Raw genomic sequence first — 27,681 nt, forward strand, 5'->3', positions numbered from 1 at the left:
GATTTGTTCCGTTTCTCTGTGTCGGTTCTGCTCCGGTTCTGTTCGGGCGCGCGCGGTGCCGTGGTGTTACGTAACGGATCGGAACCTGCAGGACAGTGACGTCTGCGTGATATTTTCCTAATTTCTGCGTCTCATTTTGAGACGGGAAGCTGAAGGACGGGTTCGGTTCGGTTCGGTGAATCCGCGCTGCTGTGTCACCGCTGGACCTTTAAGTCTGAATGCACGAGCGGAACAGAACCGAGGCTTTGTTTTGAATGGATCAGTCAGAGGTTCTGGAGGTTCTGGAGGTTCTGACAACACCAAACTTTGAGATTCAAGTCAAATCAGTAAAACCTGGACAGAAAACCAAAGTTCTGCTCAGATCCGGTCCGGTCCGGTCCGGTCCGAGCTGCAGGCAGAAGGTTGTAGGTTTGGTTCCTCTCGGCTCTGAACCCAAAGTTGCCCACGGATCTGAGTTGGTGAATAAATGTGATCTAAACGTCTTTAGGTCCATTTAACTCCAGAACCATCCCCTGATCGTTTCTGGTGCCGATCCAAACCTTTACTAGCCTCAGTGCCTGAACCCGGTTCGGTTCTTCCTGTTCAATCTTTGATTCTTTTGGGGAAACGTTGAGGATGCAGGTTCGGTTCCGGCAGAGTTCTGCAGGTTTTCCTTCCAGCTCATTCCCACCATATTTCTGCAGGCCGATCCAAACAGGTCAACTTCAGGTCAATCAGTGAATTAATCTGTTAAATATTCAGATTCTGAGGTTCCTCAGGGCTCTGAGTTTGTTTATCACGTCATTTCCTCCAACATGACGACAAACGGCATGAAATGAGCTAAAAGTCCGTTTTTATGCAGATGAGAATCTTTTATTCATGTTCTAGTTCTGCCAGAGATCCAGCGTTAGCTCCATGCTAAAGCTGCAGCTGCAGCAAAAATGCTAAATGAATTCAGTTTGTTTCTGTAGCGTCGTTTCTCCAGGAAGTTCACAGAAAAGCCATTTGAACTCAGTCAGACATGTTCAGATTGATCTCAGCCACCAGTCAATGCTTTAAGTTAATTATTCAAATTAGTGTCAAAGTTTCTATCTGAGGAAACTTGGAAACCTGCTGGTTCGCTCCTCCTGACCAGCAGGGGGCGACAGTGGAGAGGAAAACTCCCGTTTAACAGGAAGAAACCTCCAGCAGAACCAGAACCAGAACCGGGCTCAGTACTAGCAGCCGTCTGGAGGTTTGAAGAGACAAACAGAAGGAATAAAACTGATCTAGGATTATTTTCTATGTTCATGAACAGTAAAACATTAACAAGGAGAACATTAGGTGATGGCAGCACCGTAGCCAATCAGAACGCAGAGCAGGTGTAGCTTCTCTGGAGAGAAAACGATGCAAACTGGAGAGTAGAAGAAGAAGAAAGTGGCCAGTTGGTCCTCCAGCAGCCTAAAGCAGCAGAACTGGAAAAACTCAGCCGGTCTATCAGCTTTATCAGAAAGGAAAGTTTTAATCTTGGTATTAACACGGATTAAACATCCGGTTTAATCCGTGTTAATGTATAATTACTAAATCTGACATTTTCATCTGGGCAGAAAAGAGCAAACAGTAAAACCCATAAAACCTCAGCAGTAACCAAGAGAAGCATCAACAGCAGTGAACTGCTGGTGAGTCAGAGGATGGATTCAGGAATGTTCCAGATGTTTTCCAGTCTGGCATGAGAACAGAGGCGGGTCCAGATGTTCAGCGCAGGAATGAAAGGGTGAAGGAGACCAGAGAGGATCTGGGGAGTAGAACCATGAAGGGAACTGGCTGAGACGTAGAATTCAGTATCAGTTTATTTAGGCTCATTTCTGAACTAATAAAAAAACACGGCAGGATTCAGAACCTATTTGAAATGATGCAGTAGGTTTTCCAGGCCATTCGGTGGCGCTGTAGCGCAGTCACAGCAACGCAAAAACCACAGAACGGAGCCATGTTTGTTTGTTTGAGTGAGAGATGGAGCTACAATGCGATCATTTTCAAAAAGACGCAGATCATCAAACCCTGTTCTGTGTTTTTGTTCTGACACAGCGCCACCTATTGGCCCGGCAGACCTACTGCATTGTTTTCAGAGGTGCTGCATCCTGGTGTTTGGGCTCACATGTTTTAAATATTTGTGTTTAATGTAAATGTAGCGGTGTTGGCGTTTGTGTCGGCGGGGCGTTAGTTTCCTGAACTCTCAGCGGAAAGTTGAGCAAAGAGTTTGTGTGGTGGGAACTCAATGGGTGGGAAAATGTTGTTTCATAAAGATATGAAGGAAATTTGGGATAATTTGAGCTGTTTGGATCATTTGACTGATAAACAGCTGTGGTCTGAAGACAACGCCTTGAGGAACGCCTTGACTGATTGGGGCTGGACCATGGAGAGAGTTTCCTGTGGAGGTAAACCGTTTCCTGTTGGATCAGAAAGATTCAAACCAATGAGAGAAGCAGATGATCTGAGGAACCTGTCAGTGGAGCTGAACGGTTCAGAAGAACCCAAAGACTGAGACGCTGAAGTCCAGCTGCATTGGGCCAGAGGAGGATGGAGAACCGGGCCGCAGTGGAAGAATCAGGGATCCAGAGAGCGAAGAGCCGATGAAGGATGGAGTTCTACGGGTTAAAGACCGTTTCAGCACCTCATCATCACTGAATCTGGACAAACTGAGCCGTTCGACTGAACATGGTGAAGATGTTTGGGATTCGCTCCAGGGATCCGGGAGAGGAGAACCCAGACCCGCTCCTTCTCCGTCTCCATGACGCTGCTGGTTTCCTGTCATGTCAGAGATGCTGGATCAATAATTCATGCTCTGCTTCCATCCTGATGCCGGAGCGCCGCATGTTCGCTCTTTAGCATGGGAGGAAACCCGTCGGCATGGAGAGGCCTTTAAATTACCAAAAGGTTCTTCTGACTGAGCTCTTACTTTGAAATCCATTATCCTCATGGAACTTCCTGTTAGTTAAAACAGTCGTTCTGTTCCGGTTCCCTCTTTTCCTCCGTTCTCCTCCTGGTATCATGGTGGTACTGGTGCGGTTCTTGCCTGACTGTGGGACCTATCAGCACCAACCGGGCCTCATTTGGATCATGGATCTGCAGCAGCTGTTTCAGAACTGGAGAGCCGGGTCCGAGTCTGGTCCAGAACTCACCTGGTTCTCTGAGTCTCATGGGCGGGTCTCTGCAGACCTTGTAATGTCTCTGTGTTTAGTGGGTTTATGGATGTTTTGGTGGGTCTCTGGCTTTCGGTCTCTGGGTTTGGGTCTCTGGCTTTCGGCCTCTGGGTTTGGGTCTCTGGGTTTGGGCCTCTGGGTTTGGGCCTCTGGGTTTGGGCCTCTGGGTTTGGGTCTCTGGCTTTCGGCCTCTGGGTTTGGGTCTCTGGCTTTCGGCCTCTGGGTTTGGGTCTCTGGCTTTCGGCCTCTGGGTTTGGGTCTCTGGCTTTCGGCCTCTGGGTTTGGGTCTCTGGGATGGGCCTCTGGGTTTGGGTCTCTGGCTTTCGGTCTCTGGGATGGGCCTCTGGCTTTCGGCCTCTGGGTTTGGGTCTCTGGCTTTCGGCCTCTGGGTTTGGGTCTCTGGCTTTCGGCCTCTGGGTTTCGGTCTCTGGGATGGGCCTCTGGCTTTCGGTCTCTGGGATGGGCCTCTGGGTTTGGGCCTCTGGGTTTGGGCCTCTGGCTTTCGGTCTCTGGGATGGGCCTCTGGGTTTGGGATTCTGGGTTTGGGTCTCTGGGTTTGGGCCTCTGGGTTTGGGCCTCTGGGTTTGGGCCTCTGGGTTTGGGCCTCTGGGTTTGGGCCTCTGGGTTTGGGATTCTGGGTTTGGGCCTCTGGGTTTGGGCCTCTGGGTTTGGGCCTCTGGGTTTGGGTCTGTGTCTGCAGGCCTTCTCGGGTTTCTCTGACTCTCCGTGTCTCTGTGTTCTCGGCCTCGATGATCTGAGCCGATCGTGTCGGGAGAATCTTAATGAGCTCAGAGCGACGGTTCCGACATACAGAGCAGCTCAGAGTGATGCGGCTCTGCAATCATCACAACAACAAGCTGCTTTAATCCAAACTTCAGCAGAGCCTCAACTGGGAATCAGGTCTACTGGTGTGACTGGTGACATCCCAGCATGCTGCTGGTCTCTGCAGCTTAAAACCAGTAAACGAAGCAGAAACCTGCAGCTGATGGTCACATCGTCACCATCACAGTTTGTCACTGAAGCATTTAATAAATGATCATCAGGAGGCTGTGAGGATCTGGGTTATTTCCTGGTGTTTGTCCTGCTGCTCCTTCCTCCTGTTTTTGGCTCACAGCTCTGTGCTGCAGTCAGTCAGTGCTGCAGTCGCTCGGTGCTGCAGTCAGTCAGTGCTGCAGTTGCTCTGTGCTGCAGTCAGTCAGTGCTGCAGTCGCTCGGTGCTGCAGTCACCTTAACGTGCAGTTTGTCAGGCCGCCAGCGGAGCGGCAGGCTGGATGGATGCTGCTCCTCATCAGCAGAACGTAGAGTTTCTCCATAGATCCGCTGAGACGTGATAGAACGGAGAACGGAGACGTTCTTATTTCTGCATGGAGGAAAGTCTAAACTAATGCAGGAATTCAGCTGGAAACAGATCATCAGATGAAATATCATAAATTATTTTATCTTTAAAAATGTGTGTGTGCAGGAAGGATCTCCAGTAGCAGTCAGTCTTGCAGCAAATCTCAAGAAGCTTCTGACTGAAGACACTGTGGCTTCACCTGTTACAATAAATCAATTAATAACACAATATTTATAATTTATTTAGTTTTGGTTGTGCTGTTTATTTCTGTTTTTTTAAAATATTTAAATTAATTTCCACTTCCTGTTTGATCTTTACAAATTTACAGTTTATTGTTCTTTGAGAGGGAAACTTGAATTACCAACATTTTACTTAAAAACTGTTTCAAAACAAAAATATTTTTATTTACCACAAAAACTGCTGGGACAATTTATCCCCCAACAGAATCAGGCTAGCTGTGGCCGTTAGCATCACATGCTAACGTTAGCATCACATGCTAACGTTAGCATCACATGCTAACGTTAGCATCACATGCTAACGTTAGCATCACATGCTAACGGCTCGACATCCAGGCAGCAGAAGTGATGTATTCCACAGGAACCTGGATGACTCCATCTCTGCTAACTGACCTCCTTTGCTTTTGCTGCTCCTCTTTAATTCTGTCGGGGATACGAACGTTTGAAGTTCCTCTCTCTGCATCCTGAAGCCTCTGGGATTTGGGGTCAAAGTTCAGGCATTCTTTGACCTTCTGACATGCTAACGTGAAAGAAAGAGCAAATGTTCTTCCAGCTGCACAGCATCTGAAACCAGAGGGAAGAATTGTCCAAAAAGTCAAAGTTTTCGGCCTGAAATGTAATTTAATGTTTTAAATAGAAAAAAATTTAGAAAGAAATGATCAAACTTTGTCATTTTCCACATATTTTTTTCTTAGTTACTCACAGTCTGAATAATCTGTACAAAATCTTCAGCCTTTAGCTGTGATTGTGTGAAAACAGATCCAGGTTCTGATCCGGTTCAGTGAAGTTCTGGTGCTGAAGTTTGAGCTTTTCAAGACGGGAGGAGAAAAAAATCCTCCTGGAAACAGAAACATTCTTCCGTGAGCGTCAGCGTGGTTGAGGTTCTGGGTGTTGGATCTGGAGCTGGTGGGAGATTTGCTGCCAAGCAGGAAGTGAACCTTCAGCTTGGCGTCTTTCTGTCCTGCAGACTCTGGGAGCTGCAGGTCGAGTGAACGAATCCGCCGTCCGTTGATCAGGCGTAAACGGGCCGATGCGACTCCACAGCGTCCAGGGAGCCTTCAGGATCCATTCAGGCTGACACAAACATCAGCCATCGATCCGGCGGTTAGTGTTCCCTCAGTGTTGGGCGTCCTGATCGATCAGATCAATCTGAACACAGAAGCTCCCATTGATCACCTGACTGAGCTGATGTAACTACAGCAGATGGAAAACAGCTGCAGGTTAAAACCTGAGGAAGACAGAGAGTCGGCGAATCAGTTGGTCCCGTTTGGTCGGAGCGCTCTGATTGGTCTCTGACTTTTAGCCATCTGTGCCATTAGAGGTCAAAGTGCAGAGCCGGGCGGCTGATGTCAGAGGAAATGAAACACTGAGCAGCTCCACTGCATCGGAGTGGGATTTTCACCAAAACGTGTCACAGATCAACAGATCAGCTCATTATTTCAACATGGGAAGAAACAAAACGGTCAATATGTAGTAAACATAGAATAAGAGTCTGACAACACAGCCCTGAGGAACGCCACAGTCACAACCCACAGATTCTAATCAGCTCTGCTTCAAACGACACTGAAACCTCAATCTGTCAGCAGAGATTATGTTGGGGTCAAAGTTGAACTTTGTATTTAGTTTTTTAAAGATGTTGTAACTGGGACACAACCTGAAGTCCAGAAATTTCTTCAACATTGAAATAATTTAAATTTCTGTAATAATCCTCCACATTTGGGACAGTTGGTAGAGCTGCTGCCTTGCAGCAAGAAGGTTCTGGGTTCAATTCCCGGTCTTTCTGCATGGAGTCTCCATGTTCTCCCTGTGCATGGTGGGTTTTCTCCGGGTACTCCGGTTTCCTCCCACAGTCCAGAAACATGACTGTCAGGTTAACTGGCCTCTCCAAATCCTCCCTAGGTGTGACAGACCTGCGACAGACAGGTGACCTGTCCAGGTGACCCTGCCTCTCACCCGGAACGTTAGCTGGAGAGGCACCAGCACCTCCTGACCCCATTAAGGGACCAGGGTGTTAGAAAACGGATGGATGGAATCCTCCACGTTTGTTACTCATTTGGATTAATGAGTAACAAACCTAATTTACATAATTTCCATGATCCTCATTCAGTTCGCTGAGTTCTGAGAAATTACTCATCATCCTGGTAGCTTGTTTCTGCCTCTGCAATAAAAAAATGGCCGACATTTTCCTTTACAACGGTGCAGTAGAGTCTGAGGCGGTGTAGAAAATAAAAAAGCAGCAGCACATTTCTGCCAAGTCTTGACATTAATCATAAAAACTAAATCATTTCTGAGCTTGAAAATTAAAAAATTTCTCTCAGAAATTTCTGAGTTGCAAAAAGCCAAACATTTTCAGAAATGTTTTCTAGAAAGTTTCTTTGATCTGAAAATGCCAGATTTCTTCCTGTGGCTCTGCCACAGCGCCCCCTGCTGGCACCAACAACACTAAACATGGCGGATCATTTGTTTGGCTTGTCTGCTGGACAAATCCACCTTTTAAATGTTTCACTGGTCTGTGCGTCAGGAGTTATTGGTTCTCACACCAGCATTGATCAGTGATTGATCTGAGGCTCTAATCACTTCCTGTCTGCTGTGGTCAGCTGAGTCTGATGAATCTTTCATGTGTTTTCGTTCTTCCTCCACGGACGGCAGCAGCGTTTCCTCCACGATCAGGTCACTTCTGTCTGCAGACCAATCAACTCCGCAGTAATTAATCTGATTCCACTTCGACTCTAACCAATATTCTCTGCTTTCTTTAAAAATGCATTTTTAACCAAATTTGTTTAATTTCAACCAACTCAGTCCAACCAAACTATAAACCATCAAATTAAATGTTAATTTTCCTTTTATATTAATCTAGATCCATTTCTGATCTAAAATCTTTAAATGAGTTTAAACCAGATTTATTCCAGTTTAAATAATGACACTTCAGCACAACTCAGTCTAATATTCTCCATGTTTAAACATTAAATAATTCACTATAATCATCACATTCCAGTTTATTCCAACATAATCTGCTGTAATCCATAAAGACATTCCAGCTCATCCAGATATTCAGACATAAAGTCATTTTCAGCCGTTCCAATTTAAATAACATTTAATTAATCTGGATGTTTCCTATTTGAAAATCAGGAGCTTATTCTGCACCGCTGCAATACTGACAGCTACAGGAGATCCAACAAGAAGTGCAGTGAACAGGAGTTTCCTCCTGCAGGGCGGAGGGATCTAAGGCGGTGCAGCGGCACGGGGCGGAGGGATCTGAGGCGGTGCAGCGGCACGGGGCGGAGGGATCCGAGGCGGTGCAGCGGCTCAGGGCGGAGGGATCCGAGGCGGTGCAGCGGCTCGGGGCGGAGGGATCTGAGGCGGTGCAGCGGCTCAGGGCGGAGGGATCCGAGGAGTTAAAGTGTAATTGGAATAATTAGTGAGTTTACGGCGAGCGGCTGATGGCGCTGAGCTCCCAGGAGTCTTCCGGTTTCCGGTAACACGCCGAGCTAATGGAGCCGCTGGAGCTAATTTATTACCGCATTACCTCAGAGGAGGGGGCGGGGCGCGGGCCCGCGGGGGGCGGGGAGGGACAGCAGGAGGACCAGCCTGGTTTGAACCCTGCAGGGCCGCAGCAGCAGCTTTTAGGGCCCCTGTTGGCTCCAACCATCAGTTCATTTTAAAAAAAACTTACCGAAAACAGAGGAGAAAAGTGGATCTCCTCAGTTTGCAGCACCACTTTCTAACAGGAAACAATCATTTAAATCGTATCTTCAGATATTTTATTGGACAGTTACTTAGAAACACAGACATTCATATGTAAGGTCAGATATATTGTTTTCATGCCGCAGCCTGGTTGTCCTCGCAGCGCTAACGTTGTTAGCAGCTAGCTCAGAGCGGAGTGACGGACAGAAAATATAATGTTTATTCAGTGGGACTTTAATGCTAAAAAATGAAAAAGGTAAATGAGTTAAATACAACCTAGTGGCGCACAGTGGCGCAGTTGGTAGAGCTGTTGCCTTGCAGCAAGAAGGTTCTGGGTTCGATTCCCGGTCTTTCTGCATGGAGTCTCCATGTTCTCCCTGTGCATGGTGGGTTTTCTCCAGGTACTCCGGTTTCATCCCACAGTCCAAAAACATGACTGTCAGGTTAATTGGCCTCTCCAAATTGGCCCTAGGTGTGAGTGAGTGTGTGCATGGTTGTGTGTCTCTGTGTTGCCCTGTGACAGACTGGTGACCTGTCCAGGGTGACCCCGCCTCTAGCCCGAAACGTTGGCTGGAGAGGCAGCAGCAACCCTCCCGACCCCACTGAGGGAAAAAGGGTGCAAGAAAATGGATGGATGGATGGATGGATGGATGGATGGATGGATGGATGGATGGATGGATGGATGGATGGATGGATGGATGGACGGACAACCTACCAGCCACAGTCACAGTGAGCCGTTACTTCATGTCTGGACACCAACAGACCTGAACTCTGGGTTTCTGTAGATCAGAGCGAATCGTTGACCTGCATCAGATCCAGCAGCGACTCAACATTAACGTTCAAATCCAGCATGAATTTGGGTTTAAAGAAGCTAAATAAATTATTTACCAGGAGATTCAAGCTCATAAAATAACATGGGTAGTTTGTTGTAGCGATAGCTTCGTTATCGTAGCACACAGGTGTCAAACTCAAGGCCCGGGAGCCAAATCTGGCCCGCCGTAGCTTTTATGTGGCCCTCTGGACTCCAAATTACATCAATGAGTCCTTCCAGTTTTTCACAAATCTGCAATAATCACACAAAGTCAACACATTTCCAAATTTTTGTCCTGATTTTACTGCTAATTTTCTCAAAATTGGTCAAAAACATTGAATCCGTAACTGATACAGCGAGTGATAGAGTCACATTTGACATCATACATTATCGCAAATACTGTAAAAAAAAAAAACAATTATAAATATTTCTTAATTTTCACCACAAAATCTGTCATTTTGATTGCAAAAATAAACACTAAAATAATCACAAATCCTGGAGGAACAGCTATTTATTGATATTTTAACAGTTTTATTGGTTTTATCAATAGATTCTGGTGCAACCGGCCCTTTAAGAACATTCAGATTTTTGATTCGGCCCAAAATAAAAATATGTTTGACACCACTGTCGTAGCACGACTCGCTTCTCACCCGGCAGAAACGAGTCGACGTCCATCTAAATCCTGAACGTTTGACCCAACCGGAAACCAAACGATTGATTCTGCAGGGATTGAAAACTTTCCTCTGGCTCGTCGTGTGACATGAGGTCTGCAGCTCCAGGTAGTTGGTTACCTTGATCGCCTCAAGATTATTAGAGAAATCTTTCTTACAGAGATCACACGGATCATATCCTAAATATACACATACGTTTTCGAGATGTCTCGGCCTTCCAGCCTCTTTAGGGCATCAGCTACTGTTGTGATCAACTTCGCTCCGTTTTGAGCGAAATCCGCTTCCGGACCTCCGTCTGGATTTCACACGTCATCCGGGTCACGTGACTGAAACCCAGCAACTGGTTTTATTTTGTGGAAAATGATTCAGACGTTTGAATTTATGTTAAAATTCTGGCAAAGTTTTACATAATTTAATATCTTTTCCATCTGATTACAGCATTTTGTAAAAATAAATTAGACAATTTGGTAATAGGCGGCCAATGAACTGAACTGAACTAAACTAAACTAAACTAAACTGAGCTGAACTGAACGGAAATGAACTGAACTGAACTGAACTGAAATGAACTGAACTGAAATGAACTGATCTGAACCGATCTGAAATGAACTGAAATGAACTGAACTGAAATGAACTGAACTGAAATGAACTGATCTGAACTAAACTGAACTGATCTGAAATGAACTGAACTGAACTGATCTGAACTGAACTGATCTGAACTGAACTGATCTGAACTGAAATGAACTGATCTAAACTAAACTGAACTGATCTGAACTGAACTAAACTGAACTGATCTGAACTGAAATGATCTGAACTGAACTGATCTGAAATGAACTGAACTGATCTGAACTGAACTGAACTGAACTGATCTGAACTGAACTGAACTGATCTGATCTGAACTGAACTGAACTGAAATGAACTGAACTGAACTGATCTGAACTGAAATGAACTGATCTGAACTGAACTGAACTGATCTGATCTGAACTGAACTGAACTGATCTGAAATGAACTGAACTGATCTGATCTGAACTGAACTGAACTGAACTGATCTGAACTGATCTGAACTGATCTGATCTGAACTGAACTGAACTGATCTGAACTGAACTGATCTGAAATGAACTGAACTGATCTGATCTGAACTGAACTGAACTGAACTGATCTGAACTGATCTGAACTGATCTGAACTGATCTGAACTGAACTGAAATGAACTGATCTGAACTGAAATGATCTGAACTGAACTGAACTGAACTGATCTGAAATGAACTGAACTGAACTGAAATGAACTGAACTGATCTGATCTGAACTGAAATGATCTGAACTGAAATGATCTGAACTGAACTGAACTGATCTGAACTGATCTGAACTGAACTGATCTGAAATATCTGAAATGAACTGAACTGATCTGATCTGAACTGAACTGAACTGAACTGATCTGAACTGATCTGAACTGATCTGATCTGAACTGAACTGAACTGATCTGAACTGAACTGATCTGAAATGAACTGAACTGATCTGATCTGAACTGAACTGAACTGAACTGATCTGAACTGATCTGAACTGAACTGAACTGAACTGATCTGAACTGAACTGATCTGAAATGAACTGAACTGATCTGAACTGAACTGAACTGATCTGAACTGAACTGAACTGAACTGATCTGAACTGAACTGATCTGAACTGAACTGATCTGAACTGATCTGAACTGATCTGAACTGAACTGATCTGATCTGAACTGATCTGAACTGAAATGAACTGAACTGAAATGATCTGAACTGAACTGAACTGAACTGATCTGAACTGAACTGAACTGATCTGATCTGAACTGAACTGAACTGAAATGAACTGAAATGAACTGAACTGAACTGATCTGAACTGATCTGAACTGATCTGAACTGATCTGAACTGAACTGAAATGATCTGATCTGAACTGATCTGAACTGATCTGAACTTATCTGAACTGATCTGATCTGAACTGAACTGATCTGAACTGATCTGAACTGATCTGAACTGAACTGAACTGATCTGAACTGATCTGAACTGAACTGATCTGAAATGAACTGAACTGATCTGAACTGAAATGAACTGAACTGAACTGATCTGAACTGATCTGAACTGATCTGATCTGATCTGAACTGAACTGAACTGAACTGAACTGAACTGATCTGAACTGAAATGATCTGAACTGAACTAAACTGATCTGAAATGAACTGAACTGATCTGAACTGATCTGAACTGAACTGATCTGAACTGAAATGAACTGAACTGATCTGAACTGATCTGAACTGATCTGAACTGAACTGATCTGAAATGAACTGAAATGAACTGAACTGATCTGATCTGAACTGAACTGAACTGAACTGATCTGAACTGATCTGAACTGATCTGATCTGAACTGAACTGATCTGATCTGATCTGAACTGATCTGATCTGATCTGAACTGATCTGATCTGAACTGAACTTATCTGAACTGAACTGATCTGATCTGATCTGAACTGAACTGATCTGATCTGAACTGAACTGATCTGGTTTATTTGGTTCCTGACCCGTCTCCGTCTCCGTCTCTGTCTGCCCACAGAGTGTTTAAGAAGGCCAGTCCCAACGGGAAGGTGAGTCTCAGAAAATCCTCCTCCATTTTATTTCAAGGCGACGCGTTCTGGAGGCCCGGAGTCCTGCAGGCAGCAAAGTATTAAAAGTATTACACTCCATTTCCACTGAACTAAATGAACTGAAGTTATAAAATGAACATGTTGGTGAACTGAAGGTTCAGATGGTTGAAATGGGCCTCATGGGCAGAAGCCCAGGGCGGCATTAGAATGTGGGCGGCACAGTTTGCTGCTGAGAGATCAGGATCTGTTTGCTTCTTCTAGTTGAAATCTGAATAAATGACATTTTTACAAACTGAGCAACAAAAAAAACTGTTGGAATCTGTTAAAATAAATATTTAAAGTTCCTCAGAATTTCAAAACACAAAGAAAAGTTTGAGTTTGTATCATCAGATTGTTACTATAGTAACAAAACCATCAAAGAATGATTATTCTTTGCACTTGTACAACGCTAACAAGCTAATTTGAATCTTAAAATTAAACTATTTAAAATACTTAACATTTATCTACACCAGGGGCCAAAATCATCGAGTCTAAAGAACCGACAGGCCGAGAAAATAAAAATAAAGTCCGGCCGATAAATCAATCCAAGGGCCACAAACGGCCCCTGCACCGCAGTTTGGACATCCCTGACCTACACTGAAACCGTCCAATAACATTGAATATTATCCTCATTTTCTATAAATATTTATATTTGAAAACTGAAATATTTTTCAAATATAAAATGGTTTTGGTTTAGTCCACTAATTTAATATTTATATATAAAATCATGTTTTTTCTAAAACAACAAAATAAAATGTTTAGTAAAACATAATTTCATGTCTAAATAAACATGAAATGTTTGAAGTTATGCAGCCAGATTTGGTTTTTCTGCTGATCTCATCCATAATTCATCCTCACGTCCCGTTTCCTCAGTTCCTCTGGACCAGATTTTAACAGATTACAGTTTATAATTCAGTTTTTTCTGGATTTTACTGAACTCAGAACAGAAGAACATGCCGTCAGCTGTGCTTAAAGAAGACAGATTTTAGATTTTCACTCATATTTGACACCCAGACTGAAAACCGTAACGTTTCCACTCGGCTGCTTAAATGGGATTAAACGGTTTTTAGTCTCCCGGTTTTCACTCACGCTGATGAGCAGATTAGCAGGAAACCTGGACTGAAATGCTGCGTCTCAGGGCAACAACCACTGAGTTAAACTCAGAGCAGACAGAGGGCCCCATACGGACCAACAAAGCAGGGCTGTTGTAAAAGAATATTTTAGTAATCGAGTACTTTATAGCATATTTTTACAATTATCCGAGGAATCGGATCTCTCTCTCTCTCTCTGCCTCTCTCTCTCTCTCTCTCTCTCTCTCTCTCTCTCTCTCTCTCTGCCTCTCTCTCTCTCTCTCTCTCTCTCTCTCTCTCTCTCTCTCTGCCTCTCTCTCTCTCTCTCTCTCTCTCTCTCTCTCTCTCTCTCTCTCTCTCTCTCTCTCTCTCTCTCTCATTCCTTCCATTCGTTCAAAAACTGACAACGCGATTCTGACGCCACAAAAGCTGTCGTAGTTCAACCATCGCACAGTCATAGCTTAAATTAGCATAGCATACGATTTCATGTCGTAGCATAGCATAGCATGTCGAGTGAAACTGTGTCCATCGGTAAGTAAATACTGTAGTTATGCTGCTGATACTTGCCAGGACAACACTTGGAAAAAGATTTTTAATCTCAAGAAGATTTTATCCTGGTTATTAAATAAAGGTTGAATTCTATAAAATACCATAGCATAGCACAGCTAATATAGCATAAAATACCATAGCGTAGCACAGCTAACCATAGCATAAAATACCATAGCATAGCTCAGCTAATATAGCATAAAATACCATAGCATAGCTAATGTAGCATAAAATACCATAGCATAGCACAGCTAACCATAGCATAAAATACCATAGCATAGCTAATGTAGCATAAAATACCATAGCATAGCACAGCTAATATACCATAAAATACCATAGCATAGCACAGCTAATATAGCATAAAATACCATAGCATAGCTAATGTAGCATAAAATACCATAGCATAGCACAGCTAACCATAGCATAAAATACCATAGCATAGCACAGCTAACCATAGCATAAAATACCATAGCATAGCTAATGTAGCATAAAATACCATAGCATAGCACAGCTAACCATAGCATAAAATACCATAGCATAGCTAATGTAGCATAAAATACCATAGCATAGCACAGCTAACCATAGCATAAAATACCATAGCATAGCACAGCTAATATAGCATAAAATACCATAGAATAGCTCAGCTAACCATAGCATAAAATACCATAGAATAGCACAGCACAGCTATGGTGTGCTAACCACACCATAGCTGGTTTTATGCTATGGTTAGCACAGCTAACCATAGCATAAAATGCCATAGCGTAGCACAACTAACCATAGCATAAAATACCATAGCATAGCACAGCTAATATACCATAAAATACCATAGCATAGCACAGCTAATATAGCATAAAATACCATAGCATAGCTAATGTAGCATAAAATACCATAGCATAGCACAGCTAACCATAGCATAAAATACCATAGCATAGCACAGCTAACCATAGCATAAAATACCATAGCATAGCTAATGTAGCATAAAATACCATAGCATAGCACAGCTAACCATAGCATAAAATACCATAGCATAGCACAGCTAATATAGCATAAAATACCATAGAATAGCACAGCACAGCTATGGTGTGCTAACCACACCATAGCTGGTTTTATGCTATGGTTAGCACAGCTAACCATAGCATAAAAAGCCTTAGCGTAGCACAACTAACCATAGCATAAAATACCATAGCATAGCATATCTTGTCATACCAAAACATAATGTATCATATATTTTATTTTCTAAGCACATGAACAGAAATTACTTTTAACCAAATGTCGCACAATAAAACAACATAAAATAGAAGCAAAGTAAAAACCGTCTGCGGCGTTAGCTCGGTTTACGTTTCACATCAGAAGATGGAGCTGAAGGTTTTATTTCTCCTCCAGCTCACGGTCTACCTGGGGAAGAGAGACTTTGTGGACCACGTGGACCTGGTGGAGCCCGTCGGTGAGGTTTTAGTTCAGGCTGTGAGATGAACCCTGAGCACCATCAGGCTCCTGTGTTCACTCTGTGTGTTTCTGCAGATGGTGTTGTGTTAATTGACCCAGAATACCTGAAGGAGAGGAAAGGTGAGGCCCCTGAGTGTCGCTGGATGTGAGGAACCGGAGCGCTCTTTAATTTGGCGGGGTTCCTCTGGGATGTGTCCTGGAGCTGCTGATCTTTCTGCTCTGTCCAGTGTTCGTCACGCTGACCTGTGCGTTCCGGTACGGCCGGGAGGACCTGGACGTCCTGGGGCTGACGTTCAGGAAGGACCTGTTTGTGGCGAACATCCAGGCGTTTCCTCCGCTGCCTGAAGAGAAGAAGAGTCTGACTCGTCTTCAGGAACGCCTGATTAAAAAGCTGGGGGAACACGCCCACCCCTTCACCTTCGAGGTACCGAAGAGACCGCAGCTCTGGTCTGTCAAGAAGTTTCACTTTCCGCTTGGTTTTTTAGAGATGAAAGACTTGGTTTTGCACTCTGACCTCCATCTGTTTCATAAATGACGCTGACCACTGTAGATGTTTGATCTGCTGGACCCAGGCTGTTTAAAAGGCAGATAGGCTCCGCCCACTCACCTTAAAGGTGCTGCCAGCTCTGGAGTCAGAAGAGACGCTGTTCCTCCTGCTGCTGAGTCATGAATGTCTGAGTGAAGTTCACATTTCTTTATTTCCAGATCCCTCTGAACCTGCCGTGCTCCGTCACCCTGCAGCCGGGACTGGAGGACACCGGGAAGGTAGCTTCATGTTTCTGTCCCCTCTGATCAGAAGGAGTCAAACCGACGTCTCCTCCTGTTGCTGTCCTCAGGCCTGCGGAGTCGACTTTGAGGTCAAAGCTTTCTGCGCGGAAAACCTGGAGGAGAAAATCCACAAGAGGTATAAAAGTCGCTGTCGGGCCCCTGGTAAGGCAGGACGGCGGATTCCTGCCGGGCTGCTGGGATTAGGTTCTGGTTCTGGTTCTGGTTGTTTCAGGAACTCGGTGCGCCTGGTCATCAGGAAGGTTCAGTACGCCCCGGAGAAACCGGGCCCGCAGCCGACGGCCGAGACCACGAGGCAGTTCCTGATGTCGGACAAACCGCTGCACCTGGAGGCGTCGCTGGACAAGGAGGTAACACCTGAGACACCTGGGCAGTTTGGGCCAATGAAACGCTGAGGTTCTTTTAGCCGTTTGATTTGGGCTGCAGTCAAACAAGGCCAGGGAAAATATTTACCTATTCAATGTCATGTGGAATCAGCCGTTTTTTAATCTTCCCATCATGTTATAAAGTTTTTCTCTGCCGTGTTGCTTTGATTCTTTCATGCACGTTTGGGAAATCTTTTAATCTCCATGGCAACCATTCAGCTTTACAGAACGCCTGGTTGGACCTAGCCCCGCCTTCGAGGCTAAGCTCCTCCCCCCCTCTCAGCTCCTTCAGACTAGCCAGCAGCAATTAGCAAACAGCTGGTGGAGCTGAGCTCATCATAGGAGCTTCTGCTCAGTGAAACGCTGGTAAAAACGTCGTTAAGGGTTAATAGAGGAGCCATGTTGGTATGACTTCATGGAGGAAAGAGCAGGAGCTTCTTAAAGTGACAGAGCCCCAATTCCAAGGCGTTAAATTACAAAATTAAATTTCTTTTAAGTCATATTTGAAATATACAGCATTTTTTTTATCAACTGATGTTAAAATAGTTGTACTGTGCTTTAAAATGGAGCTTTGTGGCTGGAAAAGACAGCGCTGCCCCTTTAAGATATTGCTGCATGTTGTGTCAACGCTGCCCCTTTAAGACAGCGCTGCCCCTTTAAGATATTGCTGCATGTTGTGTCCATGTTTCTCTGTGGTTCGCCTGCTGAAGCAACGCGCAGCGCCACATGATGAGATGGTTTACAGAAAAACATTTTGCCTCCTGCTGGGCAGTGGAGCGTCCTCAGATCCTCAACACCTCCAGTCATGGTTTCTTACTTTGGCTGGGCCAGACGGCGTACGGCTGCTGTAGTTGAGCTTTCAGAGGTTAGCATTGAGCGCCGAGCTGAGCAAGCGCTGAGGCCCTCATGCATGAACGAGGTGAACCTGCTCGGCTAGAAAACCCTCCAGGTCGTCTGATTTCAGTGGATTCACAGACGGACGCGTCGCCTCAGAATCAGCTGTTAGCTTAGCTTTAGCCAAAAGTGATTCTGAAGCAAGAGTCGCACAACTTCATCATATTTTTATTCAGATTAAAGCAACAAAGTGTTTAGTAAAATATCGACTGATAACGGATCCTCTTTAATATTTAGAAATTACATCATCAGACAAACCAAAGTATAAAGTTAAGTGGACATTTTGGTATTTTACAAACCAAAATGAAAATAATGAATATAAATAACATAATCAGAAATGAACAGAACCAGGTAAAGGAAACATTCAATCCAAATCAGTTTCCTTCAATAAAAAACTGATAAAACTTTAACTGTCTCCGTTTCTGGAGGATTTCTGCTAAAACATGTTTGTTCTTCATTCAGTGGGAAGAAAATCCAGAAATACTTCATAATGAAATTACTGAAGTAAAAAATACTCCTGAAAGTACATTTTCTCTAACAAAATGACTCAAATAAACATAAATTAGCTGCTGCCTGACTGGTTTAGTGGAGTTGGTTAAAAACGTTTTATTTTATTCCTCAAGCTTTGGGGCGTTGTTTTAGATAAACTTTATTTATTTGTTGGCGACACATTGAAGTCTCCAGATATTCGGTCTGACGGTGGCTTCCTGCGCTAACGGTGGCTTCCTGTGCAGAAGGCGGCGCTAACGGTAGCTTTCTGTCGAGAAGGTTGTGCTAACGGTAGCTTCCTGTCGAGAAGGCGCCGCTAACGGTAGCTTCCTGTCCAGAAGGCGGCGCTAACGGTAGCTTCCTGTCCAGAAGGTTGCGCTAAGGGTAGCTTCCTGTCCAGAAGGTTGCGCTAACGGTAGCTTCCTGTCGAGAAGGTTGTGCTAACGGTAGCTTCCTGTCCAGAAGGCGGCGCTAACGGTAGCTTTCTGTCGAGAAGGTTGTGCTAACGGTAGCTTCCTGTCGAGAAGGCGCCGCTAACGGTAGCTTCCTGTCCAGAAGGGGGCGCTAACAGTAGCTTCCTGTCCAGAAGGTTGCGCTAAGGGTAGCTTCCTGTCGAGAAGGTTGTGCTAACGGTAGCTTCCTGTCCAGAAGGTTGCGCTAACGGTAGCTTCCTGTCCAGATGGTTGCGCTAAGGGTAGCTTCCTGTCCAGAAGGTTGCGCTAAGGGTAGCTTCCTGTCCAGAAGGTTGCGCTAAGGGTAGCTTCCTGTCCAGAAGGTTGCGCTAAGAGTAGCTTCCTGTCCAGAAGGTTGCGCTAAGAGTAGCTTCCTGTCCAGAAGGTTGCGCTAAGGGTAGCTTCCTGTCCAGAAGGTTGCGCTAACGGTAGCTTCCTGTCCAGAAGGCGGCGCTAACGGTAGCTTCCTGTCCAGAAGGTTGCGCTAAGGGTAGCTTCCTGTCCAGAAGGGGGCGCTAAGGGTAGCTGCCTGTCCAGAAGGTTGCGCTAACAGTAGCTTCCTGTCCAGAAGGTTGCGCTAAGGGTAGCTTCCTGTCCAGAAGGTTGCGCTAACAGTAGCTTCCTGTCCAGAAGGTTGTGCTAACGGTAGCTTCCTGTCCAGAAGGTTGCGCTAACGGTAGCTTCCTGTCCAGAAGGCGGCGCTAACGGTAGCTTCCTGTCCAGAAGGCGGCGCTAACGGTAGCTTCCTGTCCAGAAGGTTGCGCTAACGGTAGCTTCCTGTCCAGAAGGTTGCGCTAAGGGTAGCTTCCTGTCCAGAAGGTTGCGCTAACAGTAGCTTCCTGTCCAGAAGGTTGCGCTAAGGGTAGCTTCCTGTCCAGAAGGTTGCGCTAACAGTAGCTTCCTGTCCAGACGTCGTTCTGATGGAAGTTCTTCTGCTCTGTCTCAGATTTACTACCACGGCGAGCCCATCAGCGTCAACGTTCACGTCACCAACAACACCAACAAGACGGTGAAGAAGATGAAGATCTCAGGTTCAGGCCGTTTCCTGTGGCTCCTGCAGCGGCGGGCGGCCATGTTGGATTGTTTAACTCTGGTTTGTGTGTGTGCAGTGCGGCAGTACGCGGACATCTGCCTGTTCAACACGGCGCAGTACAAGTGTCCCGTCGCCGTGGAAGAGTCGGAGTGAGTCTCACTCAGTACAAACACAAACACTGGGATCAGAAAACATTTTCCAATCACTCAAATCAAAGTTCAGCTCAGCAACATTTAGTCTCTGATTACAAACCAAAGAACAAGATGCAGCCGATTCACAGATGAATCTAATCCAGGACGGAGTCTTTTGACAAACAGTTTAAAATAATTTTCTATATTCTCTTTATATCAGTGGTTCTTAACCTGGGTTCGGTCGAACCCCAGGGGTTCAGTGAGTCGGTCTCAGGGGTTCGGCGGAGCCTCTGCTGACCGCGGAGGTAAAGACACACTTGTGGAAAGTCGTGATGACGCCCCGCTTTGCCATCACTTGCTGCAGAGGATCACGTTACGTTGCTTAGCCAATCAGAGGATCACGTTACATTGCTTAGCCAATCAGAGGATCAGGTTACATTGCTTAGCCAATCAGAGGATCACGTTACATTGCTTAGCCAATCAGAGGATCAGGTTACATTACTTAGCCAATCAGAGGATCAGGTTACATTGCTTAGCCAATCAGAGGATCAGGTTACATTACTTAGCCAATCAGAGGATCAGGTTACATTACTTAGCCAATCAGAGGATCAGGTTACATTACTTAGCCAATCAGAGGATCAGGTTACATTGCTTAGCCAATCAGAGGATCACGTTACATTGCTTAGCCAATCAGAGGATCACGTTACGTTGCTTAGCCAATCAGAGGATCACGTTACGTTGCTTAGCCAATCAGAGGATCACGTTACATTGCTTAGCCAATCAGAGGATCACGTTACATTGCTTAGCCAATCAGAGGATCACGTTACATTGCTTAGCCAATCAGAGGATCACGTTACATTGCTTAGCCAATCAGAGGATCACGTTACATTGCTTAGCCAATCAGAGGATCACGTTACATTGCTTAGCCAATCAGAGGATCACGTTACATTGCTTAGCCAATCAGAGCTGTGGAGGAGCCCTGATTGGAGGAGCTCCTCTCAGCAGGGATTTGAACTTGTGTCTTTATTTACTTCAGCAAAACTCACAGTTTTTACCAAATTCTGTAGCTTTCGGTGAACTTCTAAATCTGCTCCTTAGTCGCATCTTTTCGGGGTTGGTACTGCCTCTAGTGGCGTGGGGGTGGTAACACAACTAATATAATTACATTACTAAATCAGAATACCGCAAAGTCTTTATTATTTATTATTAATTTTTCATTCTCTTAAGAATGTAGAGCTAATTAAATGATGTAAAGACCTTAAAGTGGTTCCAGCTTCTCCCGATGGCCAACTTGTTGAAGATTTTAAATACCTGGGTCGTTCCTGGACAGTCAGATCAGCTTTACTGAAAACACTGACTACATGTTGAAGAACTGATCTCAGAGACTCTACCTTTAAGAAGACTTGGTGATCATGCAGTGACCCGACTAGACTAGTTAGGTCACCCCTATGTCTTGAATTTGGAGGAAAAAAAATCATATTTTATTTATCACTACAGAAGGGTTCAGTGAATATGAAGCTGGTGGGTTTGGTACCTCAAAAAAGGTTAAGAACCACTGAGCTAGAGTTTGCTGTAAGGAAATATTTTATTATCATTAATATTAATTCCTGCCAGCAGGTTGGTGTCATTTAATGTTATTTTAGTTTAATCAGGCATCAGAGTCTCATATTTTAGAAGCTAATTGGTCCAAACTGGGATCTGAATCAAAATAAATGGAAGTACTTTGTTAAAATAAATATTTAGTTTATAATAAACCCGTCATGACAATAAATGTTGATAAATTGCCCAAATAATTATTGTGATAAGTGATAATATTGTTCGTTTGGACCATTTTCATGTAATATATTGATAAAAAAGTATAATAATGAAAGTTTGTCACTTCAAACCATTAAACTTTAATTTTATAAAAAAATCAAAAACAGTAAATAAAACAGAAATTAAACCATTAACAGCAAATTGATAATGTCATAACTGAAGAAACCAGAATGGAAATTATTGAGCACATTTTAATTTATGATGCACTTAATGGATTAATTACTTATTGTGACAGATGTAGTTTAAAATATGCATTAAATTAAAAACACACTCAGACCCAGTAGAGACCCGTAAACTGACTGGAAACCCAGAACCGGCCGGTTTGGGCCCACAGACGCAGAATTAAAAATGTTAATTTTCCTACATGGGAAAATGTAAAGTATAAAACAAAGTGTTCACGTTTTCTAACCAGGTTTTAATAAAAGATAAAACCGAGTTTATCCAGAGACTTTTACTGAAAATCAGCTTTTATTCTCTCTTAAACTTGGATAAAAATGGCAAACGTGTTGAAACAAAGTGACCCAAATCCAGTTGTTCCTGAAAATACATTTATTCAAACGAGCCCAAAAGAAACTGAAAAACATTTAAACAGAAAACCTGCTAAACCTGCTGCAGCGTTTTGGGCCGTTGCAGAAACTCAGAGTCTCCGTTTGCTAGAAAATATGATTTTGAAATTAACATCAGAAATTTTCTACAAAAACTTGGAAATTTCTTAATTTCAAAAATGTTCTTTTCAAAAATGTTCAGAGAACATTCCTGAGTGTGCCGGTTTCCGTCCTACATTGGTCCCATCGCGCGTCGTGAAAATCCCTTTCAGGTTTTGTCTCTGCGGTCGATACCAGGACGCTTCCTTTGCTTGGTCTTAGTTTTTTCTTCCTTCGGCTCCTCGTCGGCCTGCATGGCAGAACGTGTTGCCCGCCGGCGGCTGAGCAGTAACTCTGCCTTTGTGTCTGCAGTGACGTTGTGGCTCCCAGCTCAACGTTCTGCAAAGTTTTCACCCTCACTCCATTCCTGGCCAACAACCGGGAGAAGCGCGGCCTCGCCCTGGACGGGAAACTGAAGCACGAAGACACCAACCTGGCCTCCAGCACTCTGTGAGTCCCGCCACCCTCGTGGTGCCTTCACTGTCAGTTGGAGAGGTGGCTGCTGGTGTCTGACGGCGTGTTTGCTCTCCTGGGCAGCCTGAGAGAAGGAGCCAACAGGGAGATCCTCGGCATCATCGTGTCCTACAAAGTCAAAGTGAAGCTGGTGGTGTCACGAGGCGGGTGGGTTGAATCTCAGCTCTACTTTCACTCATTCAACCGGGAAGAACACGTTAATAAACACTACCGGGAATGAACACGTTAATAAACACTACCGGGAATGCATCAGGATGAGCTAAAACGCTGGTTTTGATCTGTAGTCTGTAGATCAGGGGTGTCCAAAGTTGGTCCTGGGGACCCGGCTTGGGGCCCGGCTGGAGGCCTGGCTGGGGGCCCGGCTGGGGGCCCGGCTGGAGGCCCGGCTGGAGGCCTGGCTGGGGACCCGGCATCCTGCATGTTTTAGTCTCTCCCTGGTTTAGCACACCTGGACCACATGATGCTCATTAGAGGCCTAAGCAGAACACTGACATGCTGAGGAGGTTGTTGCCACCACTAGAGAGAGAATAAAACACGCAGGATGCCGGGCCTCCAGCCGGGCCCCCAGCCGGGCCCCCAGCCGGGCCTCCAGCCGGGCCCCCAGCCGGGCCTCCAGCCGGGCCCCCAGCCGGGCCTCCAGCCGGGCCTCCAGCCGGGCCTCCAGCCGGGCCTCCAGCCGGGCCCCCAGCCGGGCCTCCAGCCGGGCCTCCAGCCGGGCCTCCAGCCGGGCCTCCAGCCGGGCCTCCAGCCGGGCCTCCAGCCGGGCCTCCAGGACCGACTTTGGACACCCCTGCTGTAGGCGGCAGGCGTTGCCTTGAAACCCAACCATTGGGACGTGTTGGATCTTTAACCCGAGTTTCATGGCAGGCTGCGTAACTTCAGCATAAAAACCTGAATAAATCTGGGAATCCTGCCAACAACGCCACATCAGTCCAGGAAGGACGAAGCTCCACAGAGAAATCCTGAAACTTCATCGGTTTCGTTTAAAGACAACCTGCCACAGGTTGATGCAATCTGATCCCAGTTGTTTTCTAAACGTTTAACAGGAAACAGGATTTCAGATCAAACAGAGTGATTTAGCTGAAAACCTGGTGTTTCTCAGGGTGAATTAGGAAAACTTTGAAGAACCACAGGAAAGGAAAATGGGAACTGATTCTGGAGTTCTTAATTACTTTTAATAAATATTCAGCTTTAGAGTTATTAAAAGAAAAATATCCTGCAGTTTTCATGCATCCTTTCAGAAAATGAGCCACAGTTACAGTTTGGGTCTCTGCGACTTTAAGTCTAAAGGAGCTAGCTCCAGGGTGGGCAGCTCCAGGCCTCGAGGGCCTCCTGCAACTTTTAGATGCGTCTCTACTTCAACACACCTGAGTCAAATAATGAGGTCGTTAGCAGGATTCTGGAGAACTAGACTGCACTGAGGAGGAGATTCAGCTGCTGGATTCAAGTGTGTTGGACCAGGGAGACGTCTAAGAGTTGCAGAACTCCGGCCCTCCAGGACCAGGACTGCTCACCCCTGAGCTATAGCTCCTAAGAGAAAACTCTCTCATCTCTGACTCCAGTTTCTAACATGCACTCTTTGGTGAAAGAATCAGCTTGTAGAAGTGACTAAGTGCGTCATAACAACATGAAATGAAGAGACGACTCAGTTTAAACAGCTGGAAATGATGCTGCTCTGAAACTGATGATGTTAAATATGTATTGATTTCAGGCTTCTCGGAGATCTGGCTTCCAGGTAACCAACCTTTCACTCTGTCACGGATGGAAACGTTCATGCTGAGATTTACCAAAGGTCATCCGAACATCTTACTGCACCGCCTTTCTGGTGGTGACATGCATCCACTTTAATAAAAGCCCTTAATGAATCTGCAGTTGAAAAGTGATGTTTTATGAGCTTCAGTGCACCTGGATGATCTGTTTTCCAGTGACGTCTCTGTTGAGCTGCCCTTCACATTAATGCACCCGAAGCCGCTGGAGGAGTCCATCTACAGAGACGGTGAGATGTCTTCACATTTCTGACTCGATAATAAACTGAATTATTTCAATAAAAAACCTTCCTGCCTTTTGGATTAAAACTGTTAAATCTGCTAAAGTTCTCCATCATGGCTTAGATTACATCGTTGGATAGAAAACAGCCTGATGATCCCGGACAAGCCCCCAAGAAATCAAACAGGAGGAATTTCCTTCACCTTAAAGGCTGAAAACCAAAAGTTATTTCCCATCTGACATCTTATTTCTTGGTTGTTGATGCCCTCTATATGAATACATGAGTAGTTACTATGGTTAATATTCATGGTCTGGGGTTCCTTTTCTCCCACATGGAAGCGATCTGCCGTATAACGATCCTAGCATGTTCTGATGTGTGATCATCTGCTAATGTTAGCATCTACACTGGTAATACGGTGACGGCTGTCATTACTGAAATGTGTGTTTAGAGTGAGTTTTATGTTCTCCTGCAGATTATTTGTAGAATGTCAATATAATGTCAACAGAAACGGTGAAAACATTTTTCTGTCGGATCGGATTCCATAACGAATCCGGTGTGTCTCACTTCTGTTTGCACTGTTGACAGAAATCCTGCCCACAACGCCAACGTTGTCTTAGAAAAAAGAAGAAGAAACCCTGCATGGAGAAGAGCAGTGAATCATGTTGGTTTGTGATGTGATGACAGAGCTCTGATTGCCTCTTTCTGACTCTCCGCAGCTCCAGATGAAGCTCCGATCGACACTAACCTGATTGAGTTTGACACAAAGTAAGCAGCCCTCCCGTCTTTCCTGCTCGTCAGCTGGCTCTCTGATTGGACGGTGCTGGCAGCAGAGAGGGTTTCCTCTCGGCCCGTTAGCGCATTAGCAGCTCTGAAGTCGTCTCCAGAGACTCAGCCTTAATGCATCCTAATGCGTGCTGCTGTGGGAGCTGCAGGAAATGGGCTTTAAACTGGAAACTCTTCTGGCTGTCAGCAGCCACTCTGGATCTCTCTGATTATTACTGTGATAGTGAGATTGCTTTAAGACCCTATTAGGAGGTCTGCCTTGCTCAGAGGGATTCATTACTGGTTTTATTTTCAGTTTAATGCCCTTTCTGATGTTTTCTTTGGAAGCTTTTTAATTGAACAAGCCGCGACTCGGTCTAATGAGTCTCATTAAGCCTGCGCATGAATTTACCATCAGTTAAATGTTGAAAACAAGCAGATTGTGGTTTGTTGGCTTCATTTTCTCAAAATGCGTCCAGGCTCATGGTGTGCAGCACGCTGCGGGTTTTATCGAAGGCTTTACTCTACATATGTAAAATGTGTGTTCATCCCTATATTACCTAACGGGAGTCAGCAGAAGCATCTCTGTGTTTGTTCACTTAAAATTCATCCTCTCATCAGGCTAGACTTGCATCTGCTCTGGATATCGATTCCACTTCGCTTTCTGCCTTCTTCTCAACTCGCCAAACATGTATTGTTGTCTGGACAAAGTCAAAGATTATCAGGTGTTTTAAGAAGGTAAATGGACAGCCATGTTCAAACCGGGTTTCACCCATTCACCAATTCGTAGGCAGCTTTGGGTTAACGTGTGTCGACATGGAATCTGGAATCAAACCTACAACCTTCCTCTGAAGGTTTAAGATGAAGGCTGTGATGTTGGTGCTTCTTGTCTGAATAATCTGGTTTTTCAAGGTTCATTTTTAGAGACACCTGTTCAACAAAAGGTGAAAATGAAGAGCACATCAGCCAATCACATGGTGGGAATGAAATGGCTGTGAGCCTCCAGGCGTGGCGGGGATGAGGTGTTGAAGCTCATACTCCCTGTGGCTGACGGTGATCTTCACCTCAACCGTCTCTAACAGAGAAACATCTGACAGATTTACAGACGGCAGCAGCAAAATGCCAAATTATTCAAACTGCAGGTGGAAGAGGATTTAAAGTTAATCAACAGGAAATGGCAAAACCAAAATAATCCATTCATCTCTCAGTAATGAGTAAAAATATTTATCAGGTAACACAGCAGCGAAACTCTCACCATGATTATTTTGCTGTTTACTGTAATTAGGTTTTCTGTTGACTGAAACCGTCATGTTTCCACCACCATATTTAATCATAAACGCTTTTACTTTTTAGCATCAAACATTCGATTTTAGATTCAAACGAAGGCCAGATTTCTTTCCCCAGAGATTTACCCAAGACTTGGTGCAAACTTACTTGAAAAGTGTGTTTCTGCCTCGTCTCTGTTGGACCGTCTGGCCGCTGCGCCGTTTCCACCGGACGCCTGATGCTTTGGTTCTCCTGCACTTCCCGGACTTCCCGGCGACGTCCGGGAAGTCCGAAGAGGAGGAGAAGAGGCTGCCGAGCGGGTGTCCAAGTTCGGATCAGGCGTGGCGTGAGGCGTATGGTTAAAGCTAATCGGAGCTACAGGTGGCTGCGTCAGATCCCACTCGTACGCGGCCTTACAGCTGGTGGTGCTGCCCCATCCACGCGTCACGCCACTCGTCCGGGTTGTGGAGCTAGAAGTGGACATCGCTGGACCAACGATGGACGAGTTACCCGGGCCCAAGGTCCATTTCAACGGTTCTTTCATACAACAGGAGGGCAGTATCGGTCATGCCAGTACCGCTGTTTACCACGTGACCGTGGGAGATGTCTTCAGCCGATCCCGATGTGCCCAGCTGACTTTACTCCTGATCTGACCTCTTTGTCATCGCAAAATCGGATTGGATTACTGAATGCTCGTTCAATTTCAAATAAATCGTTCTCTATTAATGAACTCCTTGTTAGGAAAAACTTGGACTTCCTCTTCCTCACAGAGACGTGGCAGAGGGAAAATGAATTTGTTCACTTAAATGAGCTTTGTCCTGCTGGTTACTTGGCGGTAGGTAAGCCTCGCTCAGGACGCCGTGGAGGAGGACTGGCTGCTGTGCACCGTGACCGGTCCACATGTAGACTGTCAGAAACAAGCCACATCACCTCTTTTGAAATCCTTATGATGGAAGTTGGTTCCTCAGATACATTTTATACT

The 27,681-nt window shown here is 45.0% G+C and overlaps 1 protein-coding gene across 4 annotated transcripts in view; it reads left to right on the forward strand.

Annotated features, from left to right (window-relative positions):
* The window catches only part of arrb1 (arrestin, beta 1), a 34,026-nt gene that overhangs the window by 215 nt on the left and 6,130 nt on the right, over positions 1-27,681 (forward strand). Inside the window, exons 1-15 of one of the 4 annotated variants that reach the window (XM_081614262.1) lie at positions 9,068-9,143; positions 12,470-12,500; positions 15,539-15,599; positions 15,677-15,721; positions 15,829-16,025; positions 16,307-16,366; positions 16,438-16,505; positions 16,602-16,737; positions 19,534-19,618; positions 19,697-19,769; positions 22,523-22,660; positions 22,748-22,831; positions 24,396-24,419; positions 24,610-24,680; positions 25,388-25,436. In XM_081614262.1, coding sequence (XP_081470388.1) covers positions 9,073-9,143; positions 12,470-12,500; positions 15,539-15,599; positions 15,677-15,721; positions 15,829-16,025; positions 16,307-16,366; positions 16,438-16,505; positions 16,602-16,737; positions 19,534-19,618; positions 19,697-19,769; positions 22,523-22,660; positions 22,748-22,831; positions 24,396-24,419; positions 24,610-24,680; positions 25,388-25,436 — 1,193 coding nt within the window. In that variant the 5' untranslated portion in view covers positions 9,068-9,072. Of the gene's footprint in view, positions 1-2; positions 5,835-9,066; positions 9,144-12,469; positions 12,501-15,538; positions 15,600-15,676; positions 15,722-15,828; positions 16,026-16,306; positions 16,367-16,437; positions 16,506-16,601; positions 16,738-19,533; positions 19,619-19,696; positions 19,770-22,522; positions 22,661-22,747; positions 22,832-24,395; positions 24,420-24,609; positions 24,681-25,387; positions 25,437-27,681 lie in introns of those variants that run through there. The other 3 variants (XM_081614263.1, XM_081614264.1, XR_014090442.1) reach the window with 3 other exon arrangements.

The sequence above is a fragment of the Poecilia reticulata genome, chromosome 13 (assembly GCF_904066995.2).
Source record: "Poecilia reticulata chromosome 13, P_reticulata-male-v2, whole genome shotgun sequence".
Classification (NCBI taxonomy): Eukaryota; Metazoa; Chordata; class Actinopteri; order Cyprinodontiformes; family Poeciliidae; genus Poecilia; species Poecilia reticulata.